At 43.1% G+C, this 24267-nt stretch overlaps 1 protein-coding gene across 6 annotated transcripts in view; it reads left to right on the top strand.

Moving 5' to 3' along the window:
* Positions 1-24267, top strand: part of BRAF (B-Raf proto-oncogene, serine/threonine kinase) — a 1024017-nt gene that overhangs the window by 56908 nt on the left and 942842 nt on the right. For 5 of the 6 annotated variants that reach the window (XM_033958817.1, XM_033958818.1, XM_033958822.1 and 2 more), the window contains one exon: positions 7216-7479. The exons of the other annotated variant lie outside the window; for it this stretch is intronic. In XM_033958817.1, coding sequence (XP_033814708.1) covers positions 7216-7479 — 264 coding nt within the window. The remainder of the gene's footprint in view (positions 1-7215; positions 7480-24267) is intronic. 6 annotated transcript variants of the gene reach the window in all.

The following is a 24267-nucleotide window of genomic DNA, read 5'->3' as shown; positions in this document are numbered from 1 at the left end:
TATTTTCAGCTATTCTTTCTTTATTGGATTTATAACTTGTTAGTAAGATTAAGCAGAGATATTATGTCAGGAGCATGGGGGCCCCTGTTCCCTTTCTCCTTTGGAGAGTTTTATTTCTCTTATTAGTTGCACTTAGCTACTCATGTGTGTACTACTTGTTCAATGTAAAATTGTTAAATGTTTATTAATCATTGTTCTTTTATCATAAGTTACAGAGCAGAATATGGTTTGTTGCTGGGGAAGCTCCCTGTGCTCCGCCTTCTCTTTTCTTCTGTCTCAGTGGAGTTAAATTGCTTTAGTACCAACTGAAGTGGGAGCTGTTTTCCACTGCAGAAGGGGAGGAGTTCAGAGATTTAAAGTAATACCCTTCTGCAGATTTGTGACTATTGGGAAGTAACAGCTAACGTACAGAATCTCATGTCTTCTAAAGAAAGAAGAAGGTAAGATCATTGAGTGCCCGCTAAATCAGTGTTTCACAACCTTTTCAAGCTAAGTACCCCCTAAGCCTAACAAATACCAACCGAGTACCCCTGCCCAAACTCCGCCCAAACCCTGCCCCTGACTCCACCCCATAATAATAATACTAATTGTAATGCAATTTCTTTCATCCATTTTTCATATCCATCCTATATAATAAAACCCTAGCTGCGCATGCGCACTCATACCTGCGTGCTTCCGTGATCTCTGATCTGTGAGATTTAGGTCCGTGGCCGCAGGAGTGCGCATGCGCGAGTCCCCAGCCTTACAACATCTACTTATACTCGCCGGCAGGACTGGCCACCAGCGCTGGACTCCCTGCTCTCCAAAAGATCGTGGTGTCGGCTCCTCTCACGAGCCGCACCAGTGTCGGATTGAGAGGAGCCGCCGCGACAACTTTAAAACTTAAAAAAAAAATTTCACCCGGAGAAGGCCAGACTGCGGGGCGGGCAGGGAAGCGCCAACAAAAAAGACTACAGCTGCGAGCTGCTGAACGGGACCAGGCAGGCAGGCAGGCAGCCAGCCACGCGAGGGAGGGCAACACAATTTTAAAAAAAAAGGTAACGTGCAGGGAGAAGCTGGGCCTGCCTGCGAGGAATGCAATAAGGGAAGGGGGGCCCTTGGAGCAGGCTAGACCGTGGGAAGGGAAGGGGGAGGGGCCAAAAGGAGCAGACCACATCATGGTAAGAGTAGGGAAGGGGGTAGGGGAAAATGCTGCTACTGCTACACAGGGACTTGGAGGGGAAGGGAAATACCGCTGCTGCACAGGGAAGTGGGGGGGGGAGGGAAATGCTGTTGCTGCTGCATGGGAAAATGCAGGGAAAAAATGACAGACAAGACAGACAGCAGGAGGGAGACAGAAAGAAAGGAAGAAAGACACAGGGGCAGGGAGAGGGACAGAAAGACAGAGAACGGGGGCCAGTGAGAGAGAGAGAAACAGTGGGAGGGAGAGAGAAAGAAAGACAGACGGACATATATTTTAGCACCCGTTAATGTAAAGGCTTCAAGACTAGTTAATACATATAATGGTAACCACAAAATTAAAAAAAAAAAACCCAAAGCTAACTGTATGCAGAGAAAATGTTAATTATCATTTATATTCGGGTTTTTTGTAAAGATGTCAAGGCAGATGACTTTAAAATATGAAATGTCACCTCAGTAACAACTATAGAAAAAATAGACAAATATGGTGCAAAATATAGACAGATATAAATTCTCAAAACTGACACATTTTGATCACTAAATTGAAAATAAAACCATTTTTCCTACCTTTGTTGTCTGGTGATTTCATGAGTCTCCTTCCTTCCTTCCTTCCTTCCTTCTTTTTCTTTTTTCTTTTTCTTCCTTCCTTAGGCCTAACAATTGTCCCTTTCTATTCCCTCCTTCCCTCCCATGTCCCAAGTTAGTGCCCCCTTCCCCCCTCGGTCTGCTGCTGCCGCCTGCCCCTTGTCTGCTCGCCCAATACATTTACTTACAGCCCTGCTGGTGCCGCAACAAAGGGAAGGGCCAGGTGCATGCAGCGATTGCACGCTGCCAGCCCACAAGCCTTCTACCCGATGTTAATTTTTACATCTGAGAGAAGGTAGTGAGGGATCTGCATACCAAGTTTCGTTCAAAGCGGTCAAGCCGTTTTTGAATTACTGAGAGAATGGCAGCTTTTTACTTTTTTTCCATTGACATGAATGGGTGAAATCTGATGTTCTGTTTGTAGCTCCACCCATGTGTGCAGGTGGGCCGCGAGACCCCTAGAACATATCACCCCAAGTAATTGGAATTACTATGAGAATGGCAGCTTTTTACATTTTTTCCATTGACATGAATGGGTGAAATCTGATATTCTGTTTGTAGCTCCGCCCACGTGTACAGGTGGGCCGCGAGACCCCCAGAACATATCACACCAGGTAGTGAGGGATCTGCATACCAAGGTTCGTTCAAATCGGTCAAGCCGTTTTTGAATTACTGTGAGAATGGCAGCTTTTTACATTTTTTCCATTGACATGAATGGGTGAAATCTGATGTTCTGTTTGTAGCTCCGCCCACGTGTGCAGGTGGGCCGCGAGACCCCCAGAACATATCACCCCAGGTAGTTGGAATTACTGTGAGAATGGCAGCTTTTTACATTTTTTCCATTGACATGAATGGGTGAAATCTGATTTTCTGTTTGTAGCTATGCCCACGTGTACAGGTGGGCCGCGAGACCCCCAGAACATATCACCCCAGGTAGTGAGGGATCTGCATACCAAGGTTCGTTCAAATCGGTCAAGCCGATTTTGAATTACTGTGAGAATGGCAGCTTTTTACATTTTTTCCATTGACATGAATGGGTGAAATCTGATGTTTTGTTTGTAGCTCCGCCCACGTGTGCAGGTGGGCCGCGAGACCCCCAGAACATATCACCCCAGGTAGTGAGGGATCTGCATACCAAGGTTCATTCAAATCGGTCAAGCCGTTTTTGCGTGATCGCGGCACATACACACACACACACACATACATACATACACATACATACACATACACACATACATACACATACATACACCTCCGATTTTATATATATATATAGACTAGCTGATGCCCCGGCGTTGCACGGGTATTTAATTATAGCAATAACACTGTAAATGGATTCAAATAAAGATACTTTATAGAAGTGAATGAAATTATTTTTTTACAGCTTTAAGAAAAGTAAAATATTCAAATTATAATGTGAAATATTTAACAAAATGAATACAATACAACAAACACAAAACTTGATTAGAAACAACATATTTAGTTTCACCTCCAGGAGCAACAACATATAAATTCTTGGGTGAAGAGACCCCCAGAACATATCATCGCAGGTAGTGAGGGATCTGCATACCAAGTTTCGTTCAAATCGGTCAAGCCGTTTTTGATGTACTGTGAGAATGGCAGCTGTTTACATTTTTTGCATTGACATGAATGGGTGAAATCTGATTTTCTGTTTGTAGCTCCGCCCACGTGTGCAGGTGGGCCGCGAGACCCCCAGAACATATCACCCCAGGTAGTGAGGGATCTGCATACCAAGTTTCGTTCAAAGCGGTCAAGCCGTTTTTGAATTACTGAGAGAATGGCAGCTTTTTAGTTTTTTTCCATTGACATGAATGGGTGAAATCTGATGTTCTGTTTGTAGCTCCGCCCACATGTGCAGGTGGGCTGCGAGATCCCCAGAACATATCACCCAAGGTAGTGAGGGTTCTGCATACCAAGTTTCGTTCAAATCGGTCAAGCCGTTTTTGCGTGATCGCGGCACATACACACACACACACACATACATACACATATACATACTTCCGATTTTATATATATATATAGACTAGCTGATGCCCCGGCGTTGCACGGGTATTTAATTATAGCAATAACACTGTAAATGAATTCAAATAAAGATACTTTATAGAGGTGAATGAAATTATTTTTTTACAGCTTTAAGAAAAGTACAATATTCAAATTATAATGTGAAATATTTAACAAAATGAATACAATACAACAAACACAAAACTTGATTAGAAACAACATATTTAGTTTCACCTCCAGGAGCAACAACATATAAATTCTTGGGTGAAGAGACCCCTAGAACATATCACCCCAGGTAGTGAGGGATCTGCATACCAAGTTTCGTTCAAATCGGTCAAGCCGTTTTTGATGTACTGTGAGAATTGCAGCTGTTTAACATTTTTTGCATTGACATGAATGGGTGAAATCTGATTTTCTGTTTGTAGCTCCGCCCACGTGTGCAGGTGGGCCGCGAGACCCCCAGAACATATCACCCCAGGTAGTGAGGGATCTGCATACCAAGTTTCGTTCAAAGCGGTCAAGCCGTTTTTGAATTACTGAGAGAATGGCAGCTTTTTAGTTTTTTTCCATTGACATGAATGGGTGAAATCTGATGTTCTGTTTGTAGCTCCGCCCACGTGTGCAGGTGGGCCGCGAGACCCCCAGAACATATCACCGCAGGTAGTTGGAATTACTGTGAGAATGGCAGCTTTTTACATTTTTTCCATTGACACGAATGGGTGAAATCTGATTTTCTGTTTGTAGCTCCGCCCACGTGTGCAGATGGGTCGCGAGACCCCCAGAACATATCACACCAGGTAGTGAGGGATCTGCATACCAAGGTTCGTTCAAATCGGTCAAGCCGTTTTTGAATTACTGTGAGAATGGCAACTTTTTTTCCATTGACATGAATGGGTGAAATCTGATGTTCTGTTTGTAGCTCCGCCCACGTGTGCAGGTGGGCCGCGAGACCCCCAGATCATATCACCCCAGGTAGTTGGAATTACTGTGAGAGGTGGAGGTACGTTAGACAGATTGTGAGCCCACCGGGACAGAGAGGGAAAAATGCTTGAGTACCTGATTGTAAAAACCGCTTAGATAACCTTGATAGGCGGTATATAAAATCCTAATAAACTTGAAACTTGAAACTTGAATGGCAGCTTTTTACATTTTTTCCATTGACATGAATGGGTGAAATCTGATTTTCTGTTTGTAGCTCCGCCCATGTGTGCAGGTGGGCCGTGAGACCCCCAGAACATATCACACCAGGTAGAAACAACATATTTAGTTTCACCTCCAGGAGCAACAACATATAAATTCTTGGGTGAAGAGACCCCCAGAACATATCACCCCAGGTAGTGAGGGATCTGCATACCAAGTTTCGTTCAAATCGGTCAAGCCGTTTTTGATGTACTGTGAGAATGGCAGCTGTTTACATTTTTTGCATTGACATGAATGGGTGAAATCTGATTTCCTGTTTGTAGCTCCGCCCACCTGTGCAGGTGGACCGTGAGACCCCCAGAACATATCACCCCAGGTAGTTGGAATTACTGTGAGAATGGCAGCTTTTTACATTTTTTTCCATTGACATGAATGGGTGAAATCTGATGTTCTGTTTGTAGCTCCGCCCTCGTGTGCAGGTGGGCCGCGAGACCCCCAGAACATATCACCCCAGGTAGTTGGAATTACTGTGAGAATGGCAGCTTTTTACATTTTTTCCATTGACATGAATGGGTGAAATCTGATTTTCTGTTTGTAGCTCCGCCCACGTGTGCAGGTGGGCCGCGAAACCCCCAGAACATATCACACCAGGTAGTGAGGGATCTGCATACCAAGGTTCGTTCAAATCGGTCAAGCCGTTTTTGAATTACTGTGAGAATGGCAGCTTTTTACATTTTTTCCATTGACATGAATGGGTGAAATCTGATGTTCTGTTTGTAGCTCCGCCCACATGTGCAGGTGGGCCGCAAGACCCCCAGAACATATCACCCCAGGTAGTGAGGGTTCTGCATACCAAGGTTCGTTCAAATCGGTCAAGCCGTTTTTGAATTACTGTGAGGATGGCAGCTTTTTACATTTTTTCCATTGACATGAATGGGTGAAATCTGATGTTCTGTTTGTAGCTCCGCCCATGTGTGCAGGTGGGCCGCGAGACCCCCAGAACATATCACCCCAGGTAGTGAGGGATCTGCATACCAAGGTTCGTTCAAATCGGTCAAGCCGTTTTTGAATTACTGTGAGAATGGCAGCTTTTTACATTTTTTCCATTGACATGAATGGGTGAAATCTGATGTTCTGTTTGTAGCTCCGCCCATGTGTGCAGGTGGGCCGCGAGACCCCCAGAACATATCACCCCAGGTAGTGAGGGATCTGCATACCAAGTTTCGTTCAAATCGGTCAAGCCGTTTTTGCGTGATCGCGGCACATACACACACACACACATACATACACACATACATACCTCCGATTTTATATATATAGATAGATAGATAAAGAGTTTTACCTCATGCAAAGTTGTCATTTCTTTAATAAGACATTAACTATTTTTTTTCTAAGGCCCTCCAAGTACCTATAAATCCAAAATATGGCCTTGCAAAGGGTTTGAGTTTGAGACCACTGATCTATATTGAGGCGATAAAATTGAGTAACATCCATTGACATCCTAACTCCCAGGTACCTGAATGAAATTTCTGCCCATTTTAATGGAAATCTTGTCCCCCATGACCCTCTAAGCAGTTTAGAAAAGGCTAATGCCTCCGATTTTCCCAAATATAACGCAAACCCAGAAAAATCTCCATATTCCCATAAACTTTCTAGTAAAGGCGGCAATGAGCTATGTGGATAGGACAAATAGACCAAGAGATCTTCTGTAAAGACTGCTATTTTAAATGGAGTGGCTCCCAATATTAATCCACTTATTTCTACATTAGATTGTTTCTCTCGGATCAAAGTGTCTAAAGAGAGTACAAATAAAAAAGCTTTTTACTGCTCCCAAGGGCGGTGAATAGTTTTGTTCCAATGTCCATGGGAAATTAGGCTTTTCCATTCTGCGGTTAAACTGCAGTCCACCGTGGTTTGCTGCAGTGTTTGGTCATTGTATCAATCTCTGGTTAGTGCCTTCATGCAGTACAGGCCTTTTTAGTTAGCTGAGTCTGATTGGGGACCTTTAATCCAATTCTTTTTTTTTTTTTTTTTGATGAATGAAGAAATTCTCTTTGAAGCAAACTCAGAAGAATGAGGGTGAAAAGGAAAATGTAACCTTACCGATTTGTTACTTTGGACTGTCATGAGCTTACTGTATTCCATATACCCTGATGAATTACAGAGTTACTGAGTATCCTGAAAAGAGCTGATACAGATTGAGTATGGATATATATTTTTTAAAGTACCAGATGTATGCGTATATGAAAATCATTGCATTTAAATTCAGGTTGTGAATTTTTTTTGCAGGCATATGAAGAATATACCAGCAAGCTAGATGCCCTACAGCAGAGGGAACAACAGTTACTGGAATTTATGGGAAATGGAGCAGACCTCTCAGTTCCCAGCTTTTCTTCAATGTATACAGTTGAGCCATCTGCCGTTTCCAGCCTCTCAGTAGTACCTTCATCTCGCACCATCCTCCAGAACCCTACCGAACTAACCTGGACTAATCCCAAATCTCCACAAAAACCGATTGTTAGAGTCTTCCTACCCAACAAACAGAGAACTGTGGTGAGTCAACAATCTGTATTGGCTCTTCTGGTTCAACTTTGATACAGGAAAAAATGCATAACTGCAGATCACCTGATTAGCTTTTATTGTGAAGATCCTAAGGAAATAGTTTCCAAATCTTTTTTAATGTCATTGCACACTACTCTTTTCCTTTCCCACAAGCCTTTGGTATAACCATCTTCCTTTTTGTTCCCTGTCACTAACATCAGCTCCATGTTTGCTTCCCTCCTAATCCAGTGACATCAACACTTTCTTTTTCTCTTTCACATCTGTGGGATTGAATCATATTTTGGTCCCTCATACATCCTTAGCAACAATATCATCTGTTCTTCCCTCTTCCCTTTCCTTCTTTCAGCAATACCTTCTCTTTTCTTCTATCACTCCCATTCCCCCATATTACCTCCATGTTCCTTCTCTCCCATTAATTTAACATGAGCACATTCCTTGCTATAAGCACCTCAGAGGTTGGGTTAGCAGAGATTCCAAGTGTCCTTCATTAGCAGTGTGTCATACTCATTTGAAGGATCTCTCACATTTAGAGTCTCAGAACCAGTGTACTAATCCTGGTCAGTACTTTCATGAGAGGCAAGCCTAAGTGGCCTAATCATCAGAAATAAATCTGAGCACACCTTCCTTCTGTCATATCCCCTTTACCTGTATTCACATATGTTCTAAAATCTATGTACAGTAGAATCTCAGTTATCCAGCACCCATGGAAATTGGTGGATGCTGGCTAACTGTATAGTTTCTGGATTTTTGCTAGTTAATGTAAAAATAGTTATCCCAAGACAAATGGGTAGCATATTCTCAACATATGGGTGACGTCATCCACGGAGCCCCGATGCAGACAGCTTCACAAGCAGACTTTCTTGAAGAACTTTTAGAAAGTTGCGACTGCCGCACCGCGCATGTGTGAGTGCCTGCCCGCCCGATGTAGGGCACGAGTCTCCTCAGTTCTAAGCTTTCCACAGAGCTGAGAAGCCCTCGTTTCAAGGCTCTGCATGAGTTAGTTCTACTCATGCCTTCTCTCACCGCTGCTCGTGTATTTTCTTTACAGGGTCACTGTTATCTGTACGTTCGATTTCACCGTGGCCTTGTTTCATTCCATGTCCCGGCCGGTCAAAGGAAGAAGTGTAGCCGGTGTCAACGCGTGATCTCCTCCATCACTGACCCACATAAGTGGTGTGTACAGTATTTAGGACCTGACCATCATCCAGAGTCATGCCCCCGCTGTGCTACACTTCAAAATTGAGCCCTTAAATGTCATCGAGTTCAGACTGAGAAAATTTTCCGGGAAATGGATTTGTCTTCAACTAAAACCTCGACCCTGATTCTGGCCCTGAACTAGACTACATCAATGTCTTCTATGGGGCCAAAACCTTGACATTGCTCAAACCTTCCTTGATGGGGAAGTCTTCGTCTTCGGGGGAAATCAGCTAAATCTTCTCCCAAGACACTGTTATCCTCAAATGTCTCCATCAGGTAAGATAGCTAAGCCAACCCCTCTGGACGTGCCACTCTTAGAACCGGTGGGTCCGAGGCTACCCAGAAAACGTGTCTCAAAATTGAGGCAACACTCTTCCTGAAGGTCGTCTTCCTTGGAGTCCATAGCCACACCAGTTGTACCAGATCCAGTGGTCTCGGTGCTGCCTTTGCAGAATATGTTGGAAACTATTCTGCATCAGGAGTTCGGTAACATGCTTGCCAAATTGACTCCTGCCTCGACCCTGCTTCCTGCAGTCCAGCCTGAGCACTCAGCAGTATTACAAGGAGTTGAGTCCTTCAGAGTGCCTCAAGATACCACTACACAAGGAGCTAAGTCCTTTTCACTGTCTCGACGTCGTTCTCCGACTTCCAGTCCTATCTCTTCACATAAGGCGTTGCCTTTTTAGAGGCACAGCACGAGGACTCCTCGACATTCATCCTCGAGGCTGGATCCGACTTAATCACGGGACCGTGATTTGAGGCATACTTCTTCCCACATCATTTGTCGAGGCATTCATTGAGGCCCAGATCTTCTTCTCGAGACGGGTCTTGTTTATCGAGGCATCGAGATTCTTCGAGACCAACTCCTTTGTCGAGGAGATCTGTTGTGGAGCCTCACCATTCTCGTCAGTCGAGTTCTTCTTTTGCAAATTTTTCTTCACATTCCAGAAATGGGCGTTCGTCTTCATCTTTGCCTATGGATTCAGATCTCAGGTATCAATATTCCAGAGAGGCTTCACCTTCGTTCTCTGCTCGAGGGGTTCTCATTCATCTCAACGAGGTCATACCTCTTCAGATCCGGTGTCCTTTACAAACTTTCTATGACAAATGAGTAAAGATCTTAACATCACTTTTATAATCTAACTCAAAATACTCTAAGGCAGGGGTGTCCAACCTGTGGCCCGAGGGCCACATGCAGCCCTATTAAGTATTTTGTGCAGCCCCGGTCAAGGGCGATACAGTGTTTTCCTCTGCTGCCCCCGGGTGTTTACCGTCTTGCCGGCTCCCTCCTCTGTCTTGCTGCAGCATTTGTGCGTGTGCGGCCCCAGAAACATTTTTTTTGGCCAATGTGGCCCTGGGAAGCCAAAAGGTTGGACACCCCTGCTCTAAGGAGTATTTGGAACAACTGGGGTATGTCTCATCATCCTAGGGATTCTCTCAAGTTACCCATGAATGCCATTCTTTCTCAAACTTCCAAAAGAAATCTTGATACACCATATTCCATTCCTGCTGTGCCAGCAAGGATGGAATCTTGATATAAGATGGTCCATTGTAAGGGATTTGAAAAGTCTCAATTATCCCATCAATCTCTTTTCGTGGAGTCTTCTTTAAAAAGAACCAATCCTACCAAAGTTTATGCCACCGTCCGTCAAGACCGAGAGGGCAGGACCATGGACAAGTTTGGTCGTCAGCTGTATCAAAATTTGATGATGAGAAACAGAATTTTGAACTATAACTTTGTCTTTACTTATTATCTGAAGCATTTGGTTAATGCCATGCCCCGAAGAAGGAACCACGGGCAACAACTCATACACTGGAGGGGACGACCTCACAGCAAATAAGGGAGACAAGGCAGGAAGGGATGACTCAGGCACAGGAGGGGACGGCCAAACAGCAAACAAGGGAGATAATGTAGGAGCAGAATGATACCGTGAATGAAACAGTAGAGACAACCAAGCGTAGAAAGTCCAAAAAGGTAACACAAAGAGAACTCAAATGTATGTACACTAATGCTAGAAGTCTGGGAAACAAAATGGGGGAATTAGAGGCAGTAGCAAGACGTGATGAAATGGGCATAACAGAAACATGGTGGAATGAAGAAAACAAATGGGACATAGTACTACAGGAATACAAACTATACAGAAGAGATTGAGTAGGGTAGAAAGGTGGAGGTATTGCCCTATATGTTCATGAAGGAGTAGAATCTGTTGGTGTGGCTATGCCGGAAAGGAAAGAGAAACTGGAGTCCCTCTGGATCAAGATCACAAAAATTGGCCCCCAGGGCAGACAGAGGAAACTGACTCTGAAATAATAGAGGAAATCAAACAAGAATGCAAGACTGGCAATGTAATAATCTTGGGAGACTTCAGTTTCCCAGGGATAGACTGGAACCTGGGAACCTCCAACTGCGGCAAGGAGGCCAAGTTCCTGGAGGCGCTAGGGGATTGCTTCCTGGAACAAATGGTAAGGGAGCCGACAAGAGGCAACGCCACCTTGGACTTGGTCCTAAATGGCCTCGCGGGACCGACAAAAGAAGTAGAAGTCACGGTCCTGCTGGGGACGAGCGATCACAACATGATCAACTTTAAATTTGACATCGGGAAAAGGAAACATACCACAACCTTAACCACGACCTTAAACTTTAAAAAGGGAAAATACGATCGCATGAGAGCCATGGTAAAACAACGGCTCAAGAAAAAGATGGACAAAATTAAAACGGTAGATCAGGCATGGTCCCTACTGAAAAATACTATCACGGAATCACAAAATCTCTACATTCCACGGATTTCCAAAGAAAGGAGAACTAAAGGCAAAGGAGAACCGGCATGGCTTACCAGACTGGTGAAGGAAGCCATAAAAGAAAAGAAGGACTCTTTCAATAAATGGAAACGCACGAAAACAATCGAAGCTTGGAACAAACATAAAGATGACCAGAAGAAATGCCACAAGGTGGTGAGGGATGCCAAAAAGGACTATAAGGAGAAAATAGCGCAAGAGGTCAAAAACTTCAAGCCCCTCTTTAGATACGTAAAAGGGAAAAACCCCACAAAAGAGGAGGTGGGACCGCTGGACGACCAGGGAAGAAAAGGGTACATCAAGGATGACAAACAAATTGCAAACAGACTAAATTCCTTCTTTGCGTCCGTCTTTACAAAGGAGGACACCGCAACAATGCCAGATGCAGTGGAAGTGTTCAAAGGAGTAATAGAAGACAGCCTCACAACAGTAGAAGTGGACTTGGACCAGGTATATTACCAGATTGACAAACTTAAAAGTGACAAATCCCCTGGACCGGATGGAATTCACCCAAGAGTCTTAAAAGAATTGAAGGTTGAAATCGGAGAGTTATTGCAAAAACTTGCTAACCTGACAATTAGAACTGGACAGATACCGGACGACTGGAAGATAGCGAATGTCACGCCAATTTTAAAAAAGGATCGAGAGGAGAACCGGGCAACTACAGACCTGTGAGCCTTACGTCTGTCCCTGGAAAGATGGTTGAAGCACTGATTAAAGATAGCATAGTCCGGCATTTAGATAAACACGACCTGATGAAAGCAAGTCAACATGGCTTCAGGAAAGGGAAATCATGTTTAACGAATTTACTTCAATTTTTTGAGACCGTGAATGAACAAATTGATAGTGGAGAACTGGTGGACATAATATACTTAGACTTCCAGAAAGCATTCGACAAAGTTCCACACAAAAGACTTCTCAGGAAACTTCAAAGCCATGGAATAGAGGGGGTTATACAAAGATGGATAGGCAAATGGCTGGAGAACAGAAAACAGAGAGTGGGCATAAATGGAAAGTTCTCCGACTGGGAGAAAGTGACTAGCGGTGTACCCCAGGGCTCGGTACTTGGGCCGATCTTATTTAAATATCTATATCAATGACCTAGAAGAAGGAACATCCAGCGAGATCATCAAGTTCGCAGATGGCACAAAGCTATGCCTGGCAATCAGATCGCAAAAGGATAGTGAGGAATTCCAGAGAGATTTGTGTCAGTTAGAGAAATGGGCGGAGAAATGGCAGATGAAGTTTAATGTGGAGAAATGCAAAGTGATGCATTTAGGCAGTAAGAATATGGAACACGAGTATAGAATATCAGGTGCAACTCTGGGTAAGAGCAAACAAGAAAAGGACCTGGGTGTACTGATAGATAGGACCCTGAAACCATCAGCACAATGTGCGGCGGCAGCAAAGAAAGCAAATAGAATGTTGGGCATGATAAAGAAGGGAATCATGAGTAGATCAGAGAGGGTCATAAATCACTGTTCCCTCTAAGCTGAGCAGGAGTCCTCCACCCACAGTCTCACCAATAGAGGGTGCTGTTTTACTGTCACATTTTTCAATTGTGAGGGACAGGCAAGTTCTGCAGGACTCCAGGGAACATACCTGTCCTTAGCGACTGAAAATATTCCACCCCCTAGTGGTAGCAATGCAGCTGGAGGACACCTGCTCAGCTTAGAGGGAACACTATTTTTTGCCGCTTTACAGAGCGATGGTCAGACACCACTTGGAATACTGCATCCAACATTGGTCTCCCAACCTAAAGAAGGATATAAAACTGCTGGAGAGGTTGCAGAGACGAGCAACAAATCTAGTAAAAGGTATGGAGAAACTGGAATACGAGGATCAACTTAAGAGACTGGGATTGTTCTCCCTTGAGAAAAGGAGACTGCGAGGGGATATGATCGAGACTTTCAAAATACTGAAAGGAATCGACAAAATAGAGCAGGAAAAAACTATTTACATTGTCAAATTTGACACGGACAAGAGGACATGTAATAAAGCTAAGGGGGGACAAGTTCAGGACTAATATCAGGAAGTTCTGCTTCACTCAGAGAGTGGTTGACACCTGGAATGCTCTCACAGAGGAGATTATTGCGGAATCGACCGTTCTGGGATTCAAAATCAAACTAGATGCACATTTCCTTACGAGAGGCATAGAAGGATATGAGTGACTAAAAATTACGCCAGGTGTACACCTGACAGGGCCTCTGCGTGTGCGGAACACCGGATTTGATGGACCGAAGGTCTGATCCGGAGATGGCGCTTCTTATGTTCTTATGATTTTTTTTCAAGTATCTTCCTCAACATCGACTTCCAGAGTTTCAACACATGCATCACACTCTGGGTCAACTTCGCATGCATATGGTTCAAGCTGCATATGATGCATTTGAAATTTCCTCTAGAGTCACTGCATTCTTGATGGTGATGTGCCGCCTAGCTTGGCTCCGCACTATAGATATGGACCCGAATCTACAAGATCGACTGGCTAACATCCTATGCCAGGGCAATGAGTTGTTTGATGACTCTATTGAGGCAGCTACAAAGCACTTATCCGAGCAAGAGAAGTCATTTGCTTCCATAATCGGGCCAAAGCCTTCCACCGCTAAGGGTTATAGACCTCCTCCATCTTACCAGAAGCATTTTCCTCAAACGTCAGCACCTTATTCAAGGCCGCCTCCTAAGAAACAGTAGCGGCAGCATAAACCTCAGACCCCTGCTGCACCCAAGGCCTCTCAGTCTTTTTGACCATCTAACACAGAGCATAACCTCAATTGTTCTGCCTCTATCCTCTCCTCTCCCCATTGGTGGTCGTTTCCATCATTTTTTACCAATGATGGAAACTACTTACATCCGACCTCTGGGTCTTCTCAATAATCAGGGAAGGTTACTCTCTTCATTTCCTTCAGGTTCCACCAGATCTTCCCCCAAGAGAGTATTCTTCCAATCCGTCACAGACCACCCTTCTTCTTCAGGAAGCTCAAGCTCTGTTTCATCTCCGTGCCATTGAGGAAGTTCCTCTGGAACAGCAGAGCACAGGGTTTTACTCCGGTTACTTCCTTGTCCCAAAGAAGATGGGGGATCTGTGACCTATTTTGGATCTCAGAGCTCTTAACAAATTTCTTGTCAGAGAAAAATTTTGGACGCTTTCTCTAGCATCCTTGTATCCCCTTTTGGATCACAACGATTGGTTATGCTCTCTGGATCTCAGAGGCTTACACTCACATTTCCATTCATCCAGCCTCTTGCAAATTTCTCAAATTTTGGGTGGGGAAATCACCATTTTCAACACAGAGTGTTACCCTTCGGCCTGGCATCATCTCCCAGAGTGTTTACCAAGTGCCTAGTAGTAGTAGCAGCAGCTCTGCGCAACCATGGTCTTCAGGTTTTCCTGTACCTGGACGACTGGCTCATCAAAGATGCAACATCTCAGGGGGTTATTGTAGCGACCCAATGGACTACTTGGTTCCTCCAAAGCTTGGGGTTCGAAATCAACTTTCCAAAATCCCAACTACAGGTGTGTCAGACTACAGTTTTTTGGAGCTGTACTGGACACTTTGCAACTCGGAGCATTCCTTCCTCAACAACGTCAGGATGCTCTCATTCAACTTTGTCAAAGTTTCATCCCTCATTTCACTCTCAGCGAGACACATGATGGTTCTCCTAGGTCACATGGCCTCTACAGTTCATGTGACTCCTTTTTCCAGACTTCACCTCATAATCCCTTAGTGGACTCTGGCATCTCAGTAGGAGCAGGCTTTCGCCTCACTCTGTCAGCACATTACAGCGACTCCTTCATTGAGACAGTCTCTCCACTGGTGGATGCTCTCTTCCAATCTCTCCAGAGGTTTGCTGTTTCAAAATGCCCCCTCATCAGAAGGTCCTCATGACAGATTCCTCGACCTACACTTGGGGGGGGGGCTCATCTCAATGGTCTCCATACTCAAGGGCATTGGTCCAGCACAGATCGTTGGTGTCACATAAAACTGTTGGAACTCGGAATGATATCCAATGCTCTCAAAGCTTTTCAGCATCTTCTTCATGATTAAGTAGTCCTCGATCGTATAGACAATCAAGTTGCCATGTACTGTGTCAACAAGCAGGGAGGAACAGGATCTCTTCCCCTTTGCCAGGAGGCTCAGGTTTGGAATTGGGCAATTCTTCACAATATCTTTCTGAAAGCCATCTACATTCAAGGAGAGAAACTTTTTAGTGGACAAATTGAGTCGTCTTGTATAGCCTCACGAATGGACACTCAATTTGTCGCCTCTCCATCACATTTTTTCTCAGTGGGGAACTCCTCAAATAGATCTCTTTGCGTCTCCCCACAACAACAAGCTGCCTCAGTTTTGCTCCAGGATATACTCTCCTTATCGCCTCGAGGCAGGTGCTTTTCTTCTGGAATGGACGAACCATTTCTGTATGCATTTCCTCCATTTCCTTTTGTCAAACTCAAACACGAACATGCCACCATGATTCTCATAGCTCCTCGGTGGCCCAGACAACCTTGGTTCTCCCTTCTATTTCAACAGCAGTAGGGAACCACTATTTCTTCTACCAGTTTTTCCGTCTGTGCTTCATTCCAACCTGCAGTCTTTGCATCTGACAGCTTGGTACCTTTCAACGTAACTGCCAATTTCCAGTTCTCTCAATCTGTCAAGGACATTCTAGAGGCTTCCAGGAAGCCTACTACTAGGCAATGTTACAACCAGAAATGAACTAGGTTTTCTGCTTGGTGCACCCTTCATCACAAGGAGCCTCAATCTACCTCCTTATCTTCAGTTCTGGATTACTTGTTGCATTTATCTCAATCAGGTCTCAAATCAACATCCATTAGAGTCTCTCTCAATGCAATTGCTGTTTTCCATCAACCCTTAGACGGGAAATCTTTATCTGCTCATTCTATGGTTTTCAGATTTATGAAGGGACTTTTCAATGTCAAGCCCCTCTCAAACAGTCTCCTGTGGTTTGGGATCTCAATGTTGTTCTTGCTCAATTGATGAAGCCTCCATTTGAACCAATATCTACAGCTCATCTGAAATATCTCCCTTAAAAAGTGGTCTTCCTTATTGCTCTCAAGTCTGCTAGCAAAAGTTGTTTCAGAATTTCATCTCAATCAATCGATTGTACTTCCAGTGTTTTCTTTCCAAAGCCTTATTTTCATCCTGGAGAAACAGCTCTTCATACTCTGGACTGCAAGGGGGATGGGAGGGAGGGATAGAAAGATGCTGTACAAGGGGATGGGTGAGAGGGGAGGAAAGATGGTGCACATGGGGGGTGGGGGTAGAAAGGAAAGAGGAAGAATTGGGGTGGAGGAGAAGAAGGGAGATATGATTGTTGTACATGAAAAAAAATAAGACATCCCCCCACAAATAAACCTAATGTGTTTTTTAGACCCAAAATTAATATAAGACACTATCTTATTTTCGAGGAAACACGGTAGGTTGTGTATTGCACAATGAGCACTTTTAAAGGGAAAAAGTGCTCGTGCTCCAGACGCGAGGTCGATGCACCCATCCTATGCTTGCGGTGTACCATCCGCAGTGAAGGGGAGTCCTCTTCGGTTTTGGGTGACGGTGTCTAAGGACCCCCTTTGTGAGTGCCTCGCATGCTGGCAGCTGACAGCGGGGAAGCCTGGACTTCCCTTGCCAACATAAGGATTCCCCCAGCCGCCAACGGTCAGGGAAATAAGGTTCCCCTTACCACCGATGCTGCTGGGGATTCCCTTACCGCTGCTGCCGGCTTGCCTGCTTTAGTGGCTGGGATAGTTCAGGCTTCTCAGCCGCTATAGGCCTCAGGGGCATGTTTTTTGGTGAGATTTGCTCCAATTTTGGTGGGAAGGACCTCTATTTTGTCTGCAACCTCAGGTGACCTTATATGTGTATTGGAGAGACGGGGACAGGCTTGTGTTGGGTCCTCTGCTTTGGCAGTGAGTCAGATTGGACCGCCAGGGTTTTTCCCCCCTGACTTTGTTTTCACCTTGTGTAAGGCTTATCTTTAGGCATCTGGGGTTCCTGCTTCCACCCTGGGGATCTTGGGGGGGGGGAGGGGGTTCCTTCTGTGTCCACTCTAGTTCAGCCCCCCTCAGTGCTGGTTTTGTCCCCATCTACTTCTCTTTCATCCAAGCAGCCGATGGTCTCTTAGAACGATGACTTTTTCTATGGGGTATGCGGATCTGGTTAGTCTTCTCGTTGCAGATCCTCTTCCGCTGCCTGTCATTCTGACTCGGGGCCCTATTCCAAAGTTAAATCCAAATCCCCTTTGTCTTATGGCTTGGCTCTTGAGAAGGAATGCCTAGGTAAGAAAGGTTATTCAAATAAAGTGATTTCCACTCTCTTCTGGTCCCGGAGGCTTTCCACTTCTCGGGCTTGTGCGAGTTTGGCGTATTTTTGAAGAGTGGTGTGCTGCACGTGGAGTAGTTGCCTTTCATGCCTCTTTGCCTTACATCTTATATTTCTTACAGGATGGCCTGGATAGGGGCCTGGCCTGGTCTTTTCTCCGGGTTCAGTTTGCAGCTTTGTCTGTGTTACGTGCAGTTTGCTGCAGGGTAATCGTTTAATAATAATAATAATAATAATAATAATATTTTATTTTGTATACCGCCATACCCAGGGAGTTCAAGGCGGTTCACAACAGATAGATGAATTACATACAGTGCGATTAGAAAAAAGAAGAACATAACAAAGCAATCGTAGGGTCAAACTCGTTTACATTAACAATTTAGGTGAGGGAAGGGCCAAATACGGGGTACACACAGAGTGTGCTGTAGTAGGATACAATTAAGTTTAAGAGAGGGGGGGAACCAAGCATATTAGCTGGAAAAAAGGGGGGGAGAAACAAACTTAGAAGGGGGGTGGGCGGAAAAGTAAGGAAGAGGAGAGGGGGGTGAGATGGGAGGGGGGCGTTAAGGGATAGGTCTGTTGCAAAGAAGGGTTTTAATCTGTTTTCTAAGGTGGAGAAGGGGAAACGTTATGGCGGAAGAGGGGAGCGTTAGGGATTTGGTCCGTTAAAAAGTAGAGTTTTGAGCTTTTTTCTGAAGGGGAGTATGAAGAGCAGTCAAGTATGATTTGGGCGAGCCATGAATTTAGTTTGGCCGCTTGAAAAGAGAAGGTTCGTTCGAGGAATCTTTTAAGATGACACGATTTCAGTGAGGGAAAAGCGAACAAAGTTGATCTGCGGGAGCTCTTCTTATTAACTTCTTTTCTGGACATGGTTTCCTTTTTGAGGGTGGCTAAATTGCTTCGGCCTTCAGTGTGGCCTACGGTTCCGTCCTGGGCTCTGACTCTGGTCCTGTCCATGCTAGTGCACCTTTCCTTTGAGCCCCTGGGCTCCTGCTCATTGAAGGACCTTGCTCTCAAGGGGTTTTTCCTGGTGGCCATTATTTCTGCGAGACGCATTTCTGAGTTGCAGGTTTTCTCTTGTAGGCCTCCCTTCCTGGAGTTTTCTAGGGAGCGTGTTGTGTTGCGGCCTGTTTCTTCCTTTCTGCCGAAGGTGGTTTCACCTTTTCATGTCAACCAATCCGTGGTCCTCCCGGTCTTGGGTAGTCGGGAGGGCTCTTCAGAACGGAGGCAGTTGCACAAGTTGGATGTTTGTCTGGTGACTCTGGGCAAATCACTTAACCCTCAGTTGCCCCAGGTACAAAGTAAGCTCCTGTATATAGTATGTAAAACCACTTTGATTGTAGCTACAAAAAGGAGGTATGTCAAATCCCCTTTTCCTTTCCCTAGTTTTCTGGGCAAATTCTTTTTAAAATTCTTATTGCTGCCTGTTTGTCTATATCCTTTTAGAGGCCCCAAGAAAAGCAAATTTTTTTGCTGTCTTTTTCATTTGCAAAGCAATATGATTGTTACCTCCTTTCTAGATGTATTACCTGAAAAAAATCTTACTCTTTAGAGTAATATATCTCATTCTGTTGTAGATGTTTGGATTCTGTTAACATCTATATCTGTTACATCTACTTACGTATGGTGATCAATCCATTCCTGTGGCTTGCAGAAATGTGAACACTTACAGTTCTGAGCACCTCCCACATAGAGGGTGGGGCACAGTGCCCCCTTCTAGTTTTTCTTCTGCAAGCGAATTGTGCAGAGATGTTGGGATTTGCTCTGCTTAGTTTTCCTTTTCTTTTCAGCCTTAAGTTCGTTTTTCTGAGGCTTTGGTGCCCTGAGACCCCATTCTTGAGGATCTTTTGCCTGGGAAAGTTCACAAGTTCTGCTGAGCTGAACTGCAGCTCTGTTGTACGAGCTTTTGGGTGGACCTGGAGAACCTGCCTATTGTGAGATTTCAGGACTCGGGGTTCATTCCTCTGGGAGCCAGCTCACCTTCTAAGTTCCTCAGTGGCTTGAGCGCTAGAGAATGACACGGTGGCTATTACTTGTAGCTAACCAATTATTATACTAATCACAGCTATAGAATTCAATAAATATATTAAATATGAAGTGCTCAGACCATACCCTTTGATTCAGTGATCTCACCATTGTCCCTATGCCAACCTATAACACTCTTCAAACATTTTAAGCAGTGTAATATATAAGGAAAATTCACTTATCTTTAAGATGGCTGGACTGAAATAGGTGGCATGATTGTAAACCTCCAGTTCCGTTGAGAATAAAGTGCGTTGAAAAATAAAGTGCTGTGTGCTACTAGTGCTGTTCTTTAAACAACGTGACAACTAAAATACTCAATTACTAAGCCTGGCCCCCCGACTCGAGTTTCGGGCCCTTCGTCAGGAGGGGTCCCTGTTAAAAACAAAAATTTAATTAAAACCTAGCTAAAACATAATTATTAATGTATTCTTGCCTGAATCAATACTATCAACTAAACCTCACATTGCAGTTATAACAAGTCAAACAAAACTTAAATACCTGTTAGGCTTTCTGCAACTGGGATACCATCAAAAAGAGAGCACGCTGAGATTGTGTCCCGCTGGGGGCTTTATATATACCGTTATACTTCTATATCAGCACACCCCTTCATTGATCTCCGATTACCCGGAAATGACGTAAAATGACTACCGGTATCCTGGCTAATTATAAGTTTAATAATTGTCTGGATGGTGATGAACTTTTTTTCTTTTCAAAAAGACGCCTCAGCCCCACCACTCCACTGCTTATAATGTTTCATACCGCGGGAAGCATATTGTGGTGCTTCATCATTGGCTGTCAATTTTTGAAAAAAGTTTTCATCTATATTTTTTAAATTTTTTCTCCTTTTAAACGTTGTTATGTGATTTATTTAAAAAATAAATATTTCAAACTGTTTTTACTGGTTTCTATCCGTCTGTATCATTTAGAAAGTAGAACTTTTTCTCACAAACTATAGGAGTCGGATGACAGCGGCACCCTTGGGAGACCCTTGATAAAACACCAGGACGTGTGAAACATGTCGGGTCTGACTCCCTGGGTTTTTTGGCTGAGATAAGTACTATCTACTTTCTAAATGATACAGACGGATAGAAACCAGTAAAAACAGTTTGAAATATTTATTTTTTAAATAAATCACATAACAACGTTTAAAAGGAGAAAAAATTTAAAAAATATAGATGAAAACTTTTTTCAAAAATTGACAGCCAATGATGAAGCACCACAATATGCTTCCCGCGGTATGAAACATTATAAGCGGTGGAGTGGTGGGGCTGAGGCGTCTTTTTGAAAAGAAAAAAAGTTCATCACCATCCAGACAATTATTATTTCTACATTTATAAAGATTTGACTGGATATACCACACTTATAATAATTTTTTGCCGCATTTTTTAATTATAAGTTTAGCCATTCTATTTCCGAATTTAAACCATATGGATGTAAGGTATTCCTATTGAAGATGAGTCGTTGTTCCTTTTGCAGCAGCCATTTCGTAATATCGCCCTCATATTGTCTTATATGTAATAAAACTGTATATTTTAGTTCCTCTAAAGTATGGGACTTCTGTACCCAATGGGCTACTAGGGGGGGGAGACTCTTCCCGTGCGAATATTACTGAGATGTTCTGTTATTCTCACTTTAATCTTGCGGCTAGTTTGTCCAATATATGGAAGACCACATGGACAAACCACATAATAGACCACACCTTGAGACTCACAATTAGTGCCCGTTGACAATACAAATCTCTTTTCCTTCGAGGCTGGAAATATTACTGATGATTGCTGCAAAACATGACTGCATAAACGACAATGTCCACAAGGTTTATGAGGAGGAAGTGAAAAGTCTTTCATAAACCTGTCAGTTTTTTTGTATTTCAACATTTCCCCCAAATTGTGGGCCCTTGAAAAAGCAAATTTTGGTTTCTCAGAAAGAGCTGAATAATATTGGACAATAGGCCAATGTTTTAAAATAATTTGTTTGATGACATTGCTCATATTGGTGTATGGTAATACACATACAATATGATCTTCTTTATTTTTAACCTTTGGTTGCATCAACCATGTACGATGGCAATATTTGGCCCGTTTCCATGCTCTTCTTATAATTTTATTAGGATATCAACGTTCTAAAAATTTTTTATGCATTATTTTAGCTTGTTCATTAAAGTCATCCTCATCTAAGCAAATCCGTCTCAGGCGCAGGAACTGACCTATTGGAATGCTATTCCGTAAGACTCGCGGGTGGAAACTTTGATATTGAAGAAGGGTGTTACGATCTGACGGTTTCTTGTGTAGACTGGTGGAGATCATATTTTCTTGAATATATATTTTAATATCTAAAAATGACATCTGATGTTTATCTATTTTATAGGTGAATTTGATATTATGATCTTTATGGTTGATTTCTTCCAAAAATTCATTTAATTCATCATAACCACCAGTCCACACAAAAAACACGTTGTCGATAAATCTCTTCCCAATATAAACAGCTGGGGAATTAGGTCAAAAAAATGTTCCTGAAGGTCCAGATTAATGAATACAACAGGTAAAGGAACAAAAATAATACTTCGAATACCTTATTAACCTAAAGTGGTGCTCAGAAACCAAGATGGAATGTAAGAACTCAAAATTGGGGGAAAACCCCTAGAGAGCTTCTTATGATATCTATCATTGCACCAGTGTATGGTATAAAGGTACTGTAAAATGCTTGTAAAGAATGTTCATGACTCATAATATGTCCATAAATTGAATTATCCAATATGACTTCAAGGAAAAATAGCTAAACAGCTTAATGAATGAACTTAGCTTGAATGTTCAACCCGCGATGGTTCAGCTGGGTTCTGACGAGTTTCGCCGCTATGGCTTCATCAGAGAACCCGCCAAGCTAAAGATGAACAAAAACCAAGATGGAATGTAAGAACTCAAAATTGGGGAAAAACCCCTAGAGAGCTTCTTATGATATCTATCATTGCACCAGTTAGTTTTGCTGTTAATCTGTATCTTTATATTCATTTTTTAGTATCAAAAACTTTTATGCATCACGTTCTTTGTTTCATCTTTCTAGGACTGGTCTTGAATTTTTGTTCATCTTTAGCTTGGCGGGTTCTCTGATGAAGCCATAGCGGCGAAACGCATCAGAACCCAGCTGAACCATCGCGGGTTGAACATTCAAGCTAAGTTCATTCATTAAGCTGTTTAGCTATTTTTCCTTGAAGTCATATTGGATAATTCAATTTATGGACATATTATGAGTCATGAACATTCTTTACAAGCATTTTACAGTACCTTTATACCATACACTGGTGCAATGATAGATATCATAAGAAGCTCTCTAGGGGTTTTTCCCCAATTTTGAGTTCTTACATTCCATCTTGGTTTCTGAGCACCACTTTAGGTTAATAAGGTATTCGAAGTATTATTTTTGTTCCTTTACCTGTTGTATTCATTCTTTGATAAATCTCTTCCAACATTGTACATGGTGGAAGTGATTGGACCTGTATACAAACGTCTCCTCAAAGGCTGTCATATAAAGACAGACTAAAGTGGGGGCTACCGTAGCCCCCATAGCTACCCCCTTAGTTTGAAGATATACTGTTTCCTCAAATTTGAAATAGTTATTATAAATCACTATTTCTGCCATTTGTTCTAGCAAAAATTTTTTTGAATTTGGAATATTTAATTTGGGTAGTTGAGCTCTGACTATTGATAAAGCCGCAGATTGGGGGACGTTTGTGTACAGGGCAACCACATCTGCCGTGACCATGATACAATCACTCTGGAGAGGATGTTGAAATACACTATCCATTATTTGTAAAAAATGCATAGAATCTTTTATATAAGATCTTGCCTTGGGGACAAAGCGTTTAAAATACCCATCAAGGTATTTAGATAAAGGTTCTAGAATCGACCCTATACCCGCAACTATTGGTCTACCGGGCGGGTTAGTGTTAGACTTGTGTATTTTCGGGATAAAATATATTTCTGGGGTCCTAGGGAAATCATTGGTTAAAAACCTTAATTCCTTTAGACTTATTGTATCATCCCATCTTGCCTCTTGGAGTATATTGTCAATTCGCTGTTTTATATCAGTGGTCGGATTCTGTACTAAAACTTTGTAGTAGGACTCATCTGTCAATTGGGATAAAGCTTCTCTTTGATAATTGGCATAGTCCTGAATGACTATGCCTCCTCCCTTGTCTGCCCTATGTATTATTATGGAATGATCATTTTGCAAATTTTTTATAATATTCTTTTGTTGGGGGGTAATGTTGGATTTTATTTGTAAATTTTGCATTTCTAATCTTTTAACGTCCCTCATTACTAATTGTTCAAATGTTGTCACCAGTGAATCATAATGCTAAGACCAAGCGACAACGTAGAAACATCAATACAAAGAAAGTTGGGTTTAACTTATCAACTAGCGATTCTTC

Source organism: Geotrypetes seraphini, chromosome 9, assembly GCF_902459505.1.
Source record: "Geotrypetes seraphini chromosome 9, aGeoSer1.1, whole genome shotgun sequence".
Lineage (NCBI taxonomy): Eukaryota > Metazoa > Chordata > Amphibia > Gymnophiona > Dermophiidae > Geotrypetes > Geotrypetes seraphini.
Note: the sequence above shows the minus strand (reverse complement) of the source record. Positions and strands in the feature narration are given on the sequence as shown.